Source organism: Camelus ferus, chromosome 16, assembly GCF_009834535.1.
Source record: "Camelus ferus isolate YT-003-E chromosome 16, BCGSAC_Cfer_1.0, whole genome shotgun sequence".
In the NCBI taxonomy this organism is placed as follows: Eukaryota; Metazoa; Chordata; class Mammalia; order Artiodactyla; family Camelidae; genus Camelus; species Camelus ferus.
The window spans coordinates 41,690,464-41,702,878 of record NC_045711.1 but is presented as its reverse complement, the minus strand read 5'-3'; the positions used below and the strand labels follow the sequence as shown (position 1 = coordinate 41,702,878).

The following is a 12,415-nucleotide window of genomic DNA, read 5'->3' as shown; positions in this document are numbered from 1 at the left end:
TCCACTTGAGAGGGTGCCTGGGGCTCTAGGATGGAACTGAGTCCCCTGGTTTCTCTGGGGCTTTGTGGGGACCCTTCTCCATCCCAGTCCCTCTGAGACTTTTCGTGTGTCCACCCCCTGCAGGTTCTCCACCAAGTCCTGGCTGTCGCAGGTCTGCCACGTGTGCCAGAAGAGCATGATGTTTGGAGTGAAGTGCAAGCACTGCAGGTGACGGGTGGGGGGTGACGGGGTGGGTGAGGGCAGCAAACCCTGTGCTTGTAGTTCAGTAGCAGTCTCGCGACTTGACTCTTGGCCTTAGGTCAAGTCAGATTTCAGAGGAACTCTTTGGATAGTTCCTCAACCTACCATTCATAATCTCATTTAGTAACCAGGGAATGATCAGCCCTCTCTCAGGGAATTAAGGAAGCATCAGGCAAGGCACTCTCAGAAGAAGGGAACATTTGAGGTGGGCTTTGAAGGATGAGTAGTTTACCAGGTGGACCAAGGAGGAAAGAGAATTCCAGGCCAAGGGAGCATCTTGTACAAAGACCAAGGGGAATGGCAGGACTGTTCTGAAAACTGTAAGGAGTTTTGAAGTTTAGCCATACATGTTTGCACACGAGGAATGGGAACAGACAGTGGTAAAAATAGAGAAGTGGCTCAAGGTACTTAACGGAGGTGAGTGAGGGGAATATGTAGATTCTATACAAATTGAATCTTTCCTACTGTTGTGGTTCCTGGTCGGAGAAGAGGGCAAGGGCAGTGAGCAATGTGGGCTGAGTCTGTCCTCTGCTGTCTGGCTGCCCTCGCCTTACAGAGGATGGACCTGGAGTCTCTCATCTCAGTTCACTTAACCCCTGCATTGCTGTGCGGCCTCGGGCAGGGTGCTTGCCCTTTCTGGGCATCATTTTTGTCATTTATACATCTGGAAAGATGATTCCAGGTTGCTTTGGCCACCAGGATTGCCCCAAGAATCTGAGCTAGTGTGTGTAGTAAAAACATCTGGGCTCCTACCGGAATGTAGGTGATGGGTCTCATGTGTCGGTTGGATAAGTTGTGTTTTTCTGATGAGACTCCTGACCATCAAAGAGACGCCGGAGCTTTCGCACTCGTGGAGGTCTGTGTCTCCTGGCCATTTGGCATTAAATCGGAGAGCTCCGGCTCCCTTCCAAGTAATGCCTTTCCTGTGGAGAGCCCTCCTGCAGTTGCATTGTGAGGTTGTCAGCCCATTTGATCACTGAGAACCCCAAGACATGCTTCAGCAGGCAGAACTAAACCAAGAACCAAGCTCTTTCCAGGCCCGGCTACTCCGGTCCTCAGACCATGTGACCTGTGCTGGAAGGTAGTGTGAGGGGCTACCCCTTGCTTCCCTGGGATCCTTTGGTAATGCAAACGTTTGCCTTCTAATTCATCTCTTTTAACTTCAGGCTTGTCTCAAGCTTTCTGAATGTGGGTGGAGGGTCTCCTTTTCTTTAGAAAACAGACATAGATGTGTGGCCCACAGCAGGTTAAAACGGGTAGCGTCACACCTGCTTTGCGGTGAAGATGGGGCCAGTGGCGGTGGGAGCATAGTCACGCTCAGCAGACAGCAGCTGCTGCTAGCACTGTTGACATAAGATGTTCACTCTTTTTTTTCATTTTTTTTTCATTTTTGATGGGGGAGGTAATTAAGTTTATTCATTTATTTATTTTAATGAAGGTACTGGGGATCAAACCCGGGACCTCATGCATGCTAAGCACGTGCTCTACCACTGAGCTCCACCCTATCCTGTTCTGCGCTCTTAAGCTAATGTTTGTTGAGACGTTCCTGGACATTGAGGCTGTCACAGTCAAGTGTTGCACAGAGTTGCCAGGCAGTGCTTCTGAGCCGCTGTGTGTGCCCCGGGCTCCCGCCTGGCCCTCCGTGCACTGACCCTGACTTCTTTACCAGGTTGAAGTGTCATAACAAGTGTACAAAAGAAGCCCCCGCCTGTAGAATATCCTTCCTTCCACGTGAGTGTTCTGCCCTTCTCTCCTCTGCCTTCTGGATTTGGGGTGGATCTTTTTTGATCTGTTCCCTGCTGATGGTTCCCCCTCTCTTCTTGAACAGTACCCAGGCTTCGGAGGACAGAATCTGTCCCCTCGGACATCAACAATCCTGTGGACAGAGCAGCTGAGCCTCATTTCGGAACCCTCCCCAAAGCACTGACAAAAAAGGTACACTGTCAGGAGAACCGTCCCCGAGATTCCTTTCTGTGCAGCTCCCCCAGTGTGGAGGTCCAGCAGGGAAGCAGACACTGCCATCCAGGATCTGTGGCCAGATGATGGCCTTCAGGGATCCTGTCTTTAGCCATTTTGTAGACTTTGCATTTATGACACACCAAAGGCGGTGAGGAGATGTTTGTATTGAACGTTGAACAAATGAACAACCCCATGAGGCAGCAGCTGATGCCCCTGTTGTACAGATGACACACTGTGGCTCAGAAGGGTGGCGTGAACCGTCCAAGATCACGCAGGTACTGGGATTCAGCCTTGAGCCACTCCCCTGCCCTGGCTGGCCCAGCCCAGCTGGGGTGGAGGGTCTGGGCCTGGGCGTGTGAGCCGGGAGAGTGAGGGCTCCGTGGATGCAGCCCTCTCCCCTGTTTAGCTTGGAACCAAGCGGTGTCGGCCATCGCTGGACGATGAGGCCCACAGCATAGCTTAGGTGGGTTCCACAGTCCACCCAGAGCCTTTAGGCCTGCAGAGGAGAAACCTGCTAAGCCTGGCATTTAACCCAATGTGGCCCCAACTTTTCTGACCAGGGATCCCTCCCCTACCCTCTGAGAAATTGGCATTCTGTCTGGGAAACACTGCTCAGGTCCAGGGTCCCCCCCAACGGAGAGCCAGGCGCTCTGTAGCCCTCTCTCCGATCGCCTTTTCACCTTGTTAGGGCCCACACCACCGAGTGGTCCTACCCAGTAGGTCCACCTGCTGACTGGAGGGAGCACTTACTAGGCACCTGCTGTGTACCACACACTTGTCGGAGACTAAAGTTAATTCATTAAAAGACCCTACTCTGTGGCTGGCCCAGATCCAGGCCCTGGCTGTGTGACGAGCAGGTGTTGTCCTTGCTCTCACGGGACATACAATGTGGTGGAGGGACATTCTTCACAAAACCACCCAAGGCGCCTGCCATTGACAAACTGCAGTTCAAGTGCCCTGACGAAAAGTGCTGGGAGCTACCGGAGGATAAGCGGGAGGAGCATGGTCCCAGCCAGGGCTTGGGAAAGACTCCCAGGAGGAGGGGGTGTTGGAGCTGAAATCAGAAAGGTGAGAGGAGCCCTCTAGGGGGTGGGTGTTGAGATGTGGGTCTCCCTGTGCCATCTTTCCCTCAAATTTTAGACCAGTGAGGATGCCCTGGGCTGATGCCTTCATTTTTAGGTGGGAAGGGAGGGTGTCGGCGGGGAGGCCGGTTGGGCTGTGCAGTGGCAGCCCCTGCCCACTCCCCGTGTCTCTGGTCCCGCAGGAGCACCCTCCGGCCATGAACCACCTGGACTCCAGCAGCAACCCGTCCTCCACCACGTCTTCCACGCCCTCCTCGCCGGCACCCTGCCCAGCGTCATCCAACCCATCCAGTGCCACCACGCCCCCCAACCCCTCGCCCGGCCAGCGGGACGGCAGGTTCAACTTCCCAGGTACCACACCTCAGGGCTTTCTCAGCCCCTCAGGGATGGGGTTGCGTGTCCCTTCTCTGCAAACCCCTGCAGGCTCCAGGTCAAATCCTGCCACCACCAAGAGCACTTGCTGGGATGCTGTGCTGAGCTTAAGTACATCACCGTAGTTAAACTTGCTGTGATTGTACCCATTTTACAGGTGAGGATAGTGAGGTTCAAAGAGAGGAAATGGCTTGTCCCAAGCTACACAGCTTGTTAGTGGCAGAGCGAGGACCAAAATCAAGGCTGTCTGATGTAAAGCCTGGGTTATTGACTTAATCCCACACTGCCTTCCCACACAGGGGGTAGCTTCTCCTGGCATTGTTCAGTTCTCGGGGCATCTGAGCTCCCAGGAAGCAGGGCAGGCAGTACAGGGTGCTGCGGCAGGCCCAGAGGGCTGCGGAGAGGGAATCCGGGGCTATGCGGCCCACCTGCTCTGTGATCCGGACAAGCTACTTAAAGGGGAAATTTTATTCCCTTTTACGTAAAACGAGACCACGTGAGGCTGGAGTTAGGTTATCCCAGTTGTATGGATGAATTCCCCCGGGCGCATGTGCTGAAGCTGAGCTGACTTCTGACTCCACCATGGTCATGGCTGCCCCAAGTCTGTAGGGCCAGGGTTCCTGCTGCTCAGCCAGGCCTGGGGTGTCCCACCTCCCTACAGAGCAGAACAAAGCCCACTGGCTCATTTCAGGACTGAACCTCTGCCTTGGCCTCCCTGGTGGCTCCTTGCAGTCCCTCTCAGCTCTCGGTGTGTCCCAGTCGGCAGCCTGGGGACGGAGGGCAGCTGGGATGCACCAGCTTCATCCTGGGGAGTCTAGGCCCGGCCTCACCTGCCATGGCCCCTGGGGCTCCAGGCCCAGGAGGACAGAGCCACAGTTCTTCCTGTGCCAGGGGACCCCCGGCTGGGGCTGCAGGAGGCCGGGCAGCCTCTCCGGGCCCATCTCATCAGGGTTCCGGGGACTCCTGGGGATGGTGAGAGATGAGATGTTTAGGATTCTTTTTTCTCTTTTGCCTGCCCCTTCACCTTAACACGCACGTGGCTGGACATCTCCCGACATTAAAGCATCGTCCTGAGCACACCCCTCCCTCCTTGCGGCTGAGCGATGGCCCATTTGATTAACCTCCCCTCCCATTCTGCTCTGTCATTATTGTGCTCTGAAACCGGGCCTTTTGCTGAACCTTCTAGTTTGGGCTTTTCTGAAAGGAAGGGCCTGTTTGAAAAATAACAGCCACAGAAAAAGTCCTTTGTGTGACGTCAGCCAGAGCTTCTCAGCTTTCCCTGATATCCCTGGGCTGGGCCCTCACTCTCCCCTGCACAGAGCCCTCACCCTGCAGGGTCTGCTGTCTCGGGGCTGGGCTGGGCTGGCAATTGACATGGGGTGGGAATCCCTCCTTCTGTTCCCCCCCCCCCCCCCCCCCGCTCTGTAACGTGCTGGAGCATTTCAGTGCAGCTCCGAGGCTACACCTGAGGAAAGGTGATTTTTTTGGATGGTGACATCAAGTGGCGGAAGCCTCAGCCCCTCCCGGGTGTGAACGTGGGTGGGGTCGCGGAGGGGGTTTACTTGACTTCTGCACACAGCACTGGTAAATGTTTTCAAAATCTTGGTTTTTTGCCCCATTGTATTTTGCCCTCCTGGGCCCATGTGCGTTTCACAGAGGAGAAGGGGGCCTGGGAGGTGAACAGAAGAATTAGCCTGGGCTCTGCAACAAGGTGCCCCTGCGACTGGGTTTCCGAACGCCAGTCCTTAGTGCAAGTCCCTTTACTCCTGGGGGCTCCTGCCGGCACCCACTTTCTCCCAGCTTTTTTCTCCCTCCTGCATGAATCACCCTGTCCTGGCCAGGCCCACCTGGGGCAGGGCAGGTAGGGCAGGACTGCCCGAGCCCGATAACCAGCCCCTCTCCCCCATGCCCATGCCTGTGTCCCCCTCTCCCCCTGCTGCATTTGCTGTTCTGTGTGTGACTTACCTCCTCTTCTGTTTAAAGCTGCCTACTTCATTCATCATAGACAGCAGTTTATCTTTCCAGGTGAGTCCTTTGCATGGTTCCACTAACTGCCCCTTGCTGTGATCCCCTCTCAGTCCAGCCCACATGGCACCCGCCTCTCCCTGGGTGCCTCAGAGGTACCTGAGTCTCACACCCAACTATTTTGAGGATCTACTGTTGAGGCTGGGCAGCGGGGCAGAGTGAGCAAACTTGAGGCTGGCCCTTCATGGGGGCAGTGCCTTATCAGGAGGGTCCTTGGCATCCACCCTCTCCTGCCTCTTGTGCAGAGACTGTAGGCAACTTACCCGGAGTCACACAGCCAGGAAGTGGTAGAAACTGTTTGCAGAATGAGAGGAGAGGACCTTCTGCTGACGCCTTACTACCATCAGTCAAGATATCTTCCCCTACATAAAGACAAGGAAACGACCACGCTATCTTAAAGAAGGGGACGGGACGCCAGTTTGGGAAGGACAGACAGCCTTCGCTTCCTCAAATGGGCCTCACCTTCCAGAGCCTTGCCGTACAGCGCCACCTGCTGGCCATTATTGAAATTGCCTCCTTAGTGCAGAAAGTTGAAAGGAGAAAACAACATTCTCGTTGATTCCCTTCCACAAAAATTGTTTCTTACACCTGCTATGGGCCAGCCTTTTCATTTGACTATATTCCCGTCCCTAGGGTCTATGTACAATGAGTACTTACTTCTGTAGCTGATGATAACAAGCATTTGTATAAGTAATCTGCCACTTTAATTTAGCCATATGAAGGTTCTGTTTTAGACAGAGATTGTAGTTAGTTGTGTTTTTTTTCTGGGTTAAACAGGCCTGTCTTGAATGGTATTTTGGTTATTCCAGGCTTTTCTATTCTCCAAACCAGCTCCGTTAGGGGAGTGACTGCGAGTTAGTTCTTAAGATCATCCGGCAGTTTTGCAGGCTGTGCAGGCTGGCTGGGGTCAGGGCCAGGCTCCCTGAGCTGCCTCTGGTTTCACATCCATTTTTGCTGTGGTTCCCTCCAGGAGCCCCCCTGGATACTACCCTGGGACGACATACAGGGGAGTACCCTTGAAAGCATTGGGAAAACGTAACTCTTCTTCCAGAAAGGTCCATCTTGCTCTGAAGATATGTCATGGGGAAGGGGGTTGAAATACAATTTTATTAGAACAAACATGGACACATTTGGACCAGAATGCAGAATACACTCTTTATGTTTAAGGGGAAGTAAGCTTCGGAGACATTTTGCCTCCGCACCAACTTGGGGTGCTGTTTCTCCCTAGAACCCCACCTCCCCATGTACCCCATCCTCCACACATGTGTTATCCTTCCCTGGAAACATTTGAGCACCGTCAGATGGGTGGAAACATCAGGCTTCCCTTGGCAGTCTGTAGACTCAGTGTGGTGATGCCTAGAGGAGGCCTTAGCAGAGGCTTCCGGGGTCTAGGATTCCCCAGAAATTGTGCACAGGATGTTGGGTGCATGTGTGCATTTCCCTGATAAGAAGGCCCAGGGCCTCTATCAGGTTCTCAGTCTGTGAGTTCCCAGAGATGTTGAGAAGCCTCAGGAGTAGCCCTGGAGAAAGCCCTAGAGGGAGCTTTGGCCAGTGGGGAGACTGTCTGTCCTGGAAGACAGGGAGAGGTGCTGATTAGCTTGAGCCACTGCCACCTCCAGGCTCCCTCCTCTGGCTGAAAAGAGAGGAGTGAGTGAGGGGCCCACCCAGTCCTGGGGCTGCCAGCCTCCCCGAGTGCGATTAGAAGGAACTAGAGAGAACAGAAAGAAGCAGGTGGCAGAAGCAGCTGCTGTGAGGCGGGGGGTGGCCTGCAACATGTTGGCTCCACGCTGAGGTGACCATCTGTCTGGTGTCCCTGAATTGTGGGACTTCCAATGCTAAAACTGGGAAAGCCTCAGGTTCAGGGATCGGTGCTAGCTGCTTAATTTCAGGGTCCCTGATGAGTGGACTGTGCATTTCTTCTGTCTCCCTAAGAGCTGTTCACCAGCCACCCAAACCCGGAAGCCCAGGGGTGGGGCCTCTAGCTGCCACGAGAAGTTCCCTGCAGCTGTGCCAGGCGCCAGGTGTCACTAACGAGCCACATGCGCATCTGGCCTTTGGCCTCTGCTGGCCTGAGAGTCTCCCTTTCAAGGGTTGTTGCCACCAGTGCCCCCTGCTCCCAGAGAAGGAGGGTCTGGCCCACAGGTCCAGGAAATAGTAGCCCCATTTGCTTTGACCACTCACTTGTATCGGGCAGTTTGGCTGCAGGGCAATGGTGTTAACATGTGGATTGCCATGTCACCCAAAGCTGGGTGACAGTTGTTTCCTCAGGCACTGGATCCCCAGAGGGCGATCAACATGTTAACTGAGAAATCTCCTCGCCTACCTGTAGTCCCTTCCCAGGACAGAGCTGTGTGGGTAAAACCAAGTGCTGTAGAGGCTGCTTCTGTGTTTTAGGAAGAGCACAAAAGGAGTGACCTGGAGAGCCCAGGTGCAGCCCTGGGAGAGACTGCTGGGAGCCCCCATGTCCTGTGTATGCTGGGTTTGCAAGCACTGTGTCTTTGGCTGGGAGCAGGAAGGCTGATCTCATGCCTCCTATGTTTTTTTGTTTCCTGCAGACATTTCAGCATTTCCCCCGGCAGCCCCGTTCCCTGACACAGCAGACAGTGCCCGGTAGGTGTCCCCGTGCTTTCCCCTGGAGGACTGGTTGAAGCTGGACCCACATCCCTGACCACCTCCCACCCTCACCTTTAAATCTCTGACCCTCCCATTCCAGACCTTGCCGTGTGCCTGGGCGGCCAGGCGGGACACTCCTTGGGCTGATTCGTTCAGTGGTCCAGTTTACTCAGCCAGAGGTTTTTCTTTGCCTCCTTTGGGTGCAGTCAGCATTGGGTGAGGCAGCCTTATGACCCAGGAGGGCCGGGCAGAGGGCAGCATTAGCGAGATCTGATAAAAGTAGCTCCTGTTTAGAAAGCCCTTTCCCCGTGTCAGGCTGCGCTCACACTTTCGTGTGTGGTTCTCAGCCAGGTGTAGAGTAAGCGTCACCTTACAAGGAAACCAGCCCGGAGACTTTAAGAAATTGCATCAAGTCACCCAGCTAGGGAGCAACGGAACCAGTTCTCAAGTAGAACGTACTCGGAACCCTATACTGGTAGTCAGATTTGAAAGCGCCTTGGTGGTCCCTGCCCACCCTGCAGCCCCCGGCACCCCCGGGTTAGTCTGGAGAAGGCCGAGACTGGAGGAGGGGAATGGGGTCCGGTCCTCGGCCTCCTGTCTGTTTCCACAGCATCTGGACTGCCTTTCCCATGGCCGTGCAGGTCAAAGCAAGCATCCCGGCCTGGTGGCCCTCTCTCAGACCTCACACAGGGAGGCCCCTGTCCAGCTGGGAGCAGAGTGGCCTGGTCTCAGGGGCTCCTCCACAAACCCTGTTCTACCCTTAGGCTTGATGACCCACCAAAAGCAGACGTGTTGGAGGATCACGAAGTGGAGGTGAGTGACAGCCACATGCGAGCTGTAGGCAGTGCGTCTCCTCTTTCCCCGTCTCAGCCCACAGAGGGGCCTGGGGAAGCGTGCGGGCCCCGGGCCCAGGCACGGGCCGACTCGGGCTCACCCGCTGCCGCAGATGCGGGCAGCCTGCATGGCAGGGATGCCACGAAGCATGTGTTTTCCTGCTTCTCTGGTTTTTGAGGCTAAAGGAAACTCTTAATTCCTGGGGTTCCCACCCCCAGCCTGGGAGACTGGACTGCAGTCAGCCTGGGGTGGGACCAGCTGTGGATGTTATCTGAGTTCCCAGGTGATTGTGATTGTAGCCTTGACCCTTGAACCAGCGTCAGCCGAGCCTGGCCCCGTGCCATGCAGTAGCTTAAAGAATGCTGGCAGACTGATTTACTCCTGCCCAGAGGAGAGTCAGGCTGTATGACTCACTGACATAGAAAACAAACTTACAGTTACCAAAGGGGAAGGCGGGGAGGGATAGATTAGGAGTATGGAGTTAATAGATACACCCTACTGCATATGAAATAGATAAACAACAGGGCTTTACTGTACAGCACAGGGAACTATATTCAGTATCTTGTAATAACCTATAATGGAAAATAATCTGAAGAAGTATATATATAAAACTAAGTGACTTTGCTGTACACCTGAAAAACTAACACAATATTGTACATCAACTATACTTCAATTAAAAAAAAAAGAAGAAGAAACTCTGTGTTTAAACGAAAGCATCCCCAGAAGGGTGAATGCGGTCAGTTCTTCATGCCAGAGGACGTTCATGCTCTCCCCCAGTGGTTACCTGTTGCTCACAGGCAGGTCTTGGAGGGGCAGGGCCGGGCCCCACGCTGTGTGGATTAGGACGCTGAGGCCCTGTGGGCTGAGAGACCGGCCCACTGTCCACAGCAGGTCAGCGACTAGAGCCCAGGCGTCCTGACCCCCGGGTCTCTGCTCCCTGACCCGGTGGGGCCCTGGGGAGGGGAGGTCGGGCGCCGGCCCACAACTGCCACCTTCTTCATTCCCTCCTCTCCTTCCAGGCCGAGGAGCCGGAGACCGGCAAGTCCGAGGCGGAAGACGACGAGGATGAGGTGGACGACTTGCCGAGCTCCTGCCGGCCCTGGCGGGGCCCCATCTCTCGCAAGGCCAGCCAGACCAGCGTGTATCTGCAGGAGTGGGACATCCCCTTCGAGCAGGTGGAGCTGGGTGAGCCCATCGGGCAGGGCCGCTGGGGCCGGGTGCACCGGGGCCGCTGGCACGGCGAGGTGGCCATCCGCCTGCTGGAGATGGATGGCCACAACCAGGACCACCTGAAGCTGTTCAAGAAGGAGGTGATGAACTACCGGCAGACGCGGCACGAGAACGTGGTGCTCTTCATGGGGGCCTGCATGAACCCGCCGCACCTGGCCATCATCACCAGGTAACCGGGGGCCCTGGGATTTGTGTGGACACCCTGGAAGGCGTGGACATCTTAATGTAGAGAGGGACAAAGAAGAAAGCCAAAATGGAGTGTAAGTTTCCCGTCATAGAAGCCCAATGACATTAAAAAGAAAAGAAAAAGAAAAAAACCTAAGGATTGAGAAAATTCAAATGTTCTGGAAAAGTACAAAGAGAAAACCAGTCTCCACCCACCCTAACTGGGTGCTTCTCCCCAGAGGTGGATACTGTAAACAGTTCCTTATGTCTTCCATTAAAGTAAAGAACTATATGTATACTCAGGTTTTTAAAATATTCATCTATTTGTAACTATGTATTTGTAAAAATACACACCAAAGAGCACGCTGATTACCTTGCTTTCTTCATTTGAGTGTACGTCTGAGGTCTAGTGCGATCTTTTTAATACCCGCATAGTATTCCCATCAGCGATGTGCTGGTAAATGTTTAACAACCGGCTCTTGGGTGGAAAGTCCTGGTTTGCAGCATCTGTTAACTCCTGTGGTGACAAACACTCTCACCGAGGTTGATTTCAAGTTAGCAACATGGTGTCATTGAAAGTGGAGTGGCGTTGGGCTGAGTCGCACAGCTGGGCTCTGGGTTCTCTCTTGAATCTGATCACCGTTCCTCCTCTAATCTATTTAACCAGTCTTCTTTTGCTGGACACGTCATCGTGAATATCTCTGTTTCCAGATCTTGGTGAATTTCTGAGACTGTGTGTGCGGGGCTGGGTCAGAGTGCACACATGTGACATCTGATGCACCTTGTCCATTTCTACTCCAGAAAGTGTTCACCAGTTTCCTCTCCTGCCATCAGTGCATGGTACCAGAGGGGTGTGAAACTGAAACCTTTTTTGCCCGTGGCATTGAGAAAGTTGTTGTTGGGTGCTTCCTTCTAAATCAGGAAAAGCAATATGAGGTTAGTGAAGAATCTGTGGAACATACATGGAAGTTTCAAGAAAAAAACTAAAAATCACTTTAACCCCATCAGCCAAGAGACTCCTCATTAATATTCAGATGGCATTCTCTATAATTGGACCCTATGGCTTTGAAAAAAAATTTTCTCCTCAAACAGACTGTATTTATTTACTAAGTAAAAAATAATTTCCATCTAAGTAACCCACCAGAACTCCCAAGCAGTGTGAGATCACCAGGTCACCATACGAAGGGGACAAAATGCCAGTGATGCTTCGGGGAACGTGGCTGTGGTTACGCCAGCTCACCATCCCGGGACCCCAGCTGCAGCGCTGCCTGTCCATTCATCCTTCCATCTCTCTCATCCACCCCGTCCCATGAGAGATCAGAGTCTACCTGAAGGGAACACATAAAGTAAAAGAATAAAAGAACATTAACAAAAAAATTTAACATGTTTTAGAACATGCTGAGGGGCCTGGAATACAGATAAGCAACCAGCAGCCACTATTCCAGACTCTCAGGGTCCCAAAGTCTTATCTCCTTGGAGACAGATCCTAAAAACTAGCCTCTTCCTCAGACGGCTGAAGCCACCTCCCTGGAACAGGGGATGAAGCTCCACATTCTCTCCGGGTCCTTCCTGACCCTGGGTTTTAGGTGTCAGTGCAGGTGGAGGCGCCATCACATGAGCCCCTCATCTAATACTCACTCAGATGCCCCAGACAGCCCCGCCCCAGCCCCCTCCTGCATTCTCTGTTGTAATAAAATCCCTGTGATCAGAAAACAACACGATCATGAGAAGCATCACGGTGAACCCCGGCGCCCCTGATGTTGCCCAGATGTAGCCTGAAAAGGCCAGATTCCTCCTTGGCTGAGATGGAGTGGGCTCTTCCTGCGATGAACCCTCCAAGGGTGGGCTGCTCTGAGTTGCCAGGAGCCTTGGTGAGCTGAGTTTCCTGTTCTGGG

The 12,415-nt window shown here is 53.6% G+C and overlaps 1 protein-coding gene across 8 annotated transcripts in view; it reads left to right on the top strand.

Annotated features, from left to right (window-relative positions):
• KSR1 (kinase suppressor of ras 1) overlaps window positions 1-12,415 on the top strand; it is a 133,878-nt gene that overhangs the window by 107,025 nt on the left and 14,438 nt on the right. For 6 of the 8 annotated variants that reach the window (XM_032457653.1, XM_032457655.1, XM_032457659.1 and 3 more), the window contains 8 exons: window positions 124-207; window positions 1,910-1,971; window positions 2,069-2,175; window positions 3,464-3,632; window positions 5,637-5,678; window positions 8,234-8,288; window positions 9,056-9,104; window positions 10,145-10,524. In XM_032457653.1, the coding sequence (XP_032313544.1) occupies window positions 124-207; window positions 1,910-1,971; window positions 2,069-2,175; window positions 3,464-3,632; window positions 5,637-5,678; window positions 8,234-8,288; window positions 9,056-9,104; window positions 10,145-10,524 (948 nt within the window). The remainder of the gene's footprint in view (window positions 1-123; window positions 208-1,909; window positions 1,972-2,068; window positions 2,176-3,463; window positions 3,633-5,636; window positions 5,679-8,233; window positions 8,289-9,055; window positions 9,105-10,144; window positions 10,525-12,415) is intronic. The other 2 variants (XM_032457654.1, XM_032457656.1) reach the window with 1 other exon arrangement.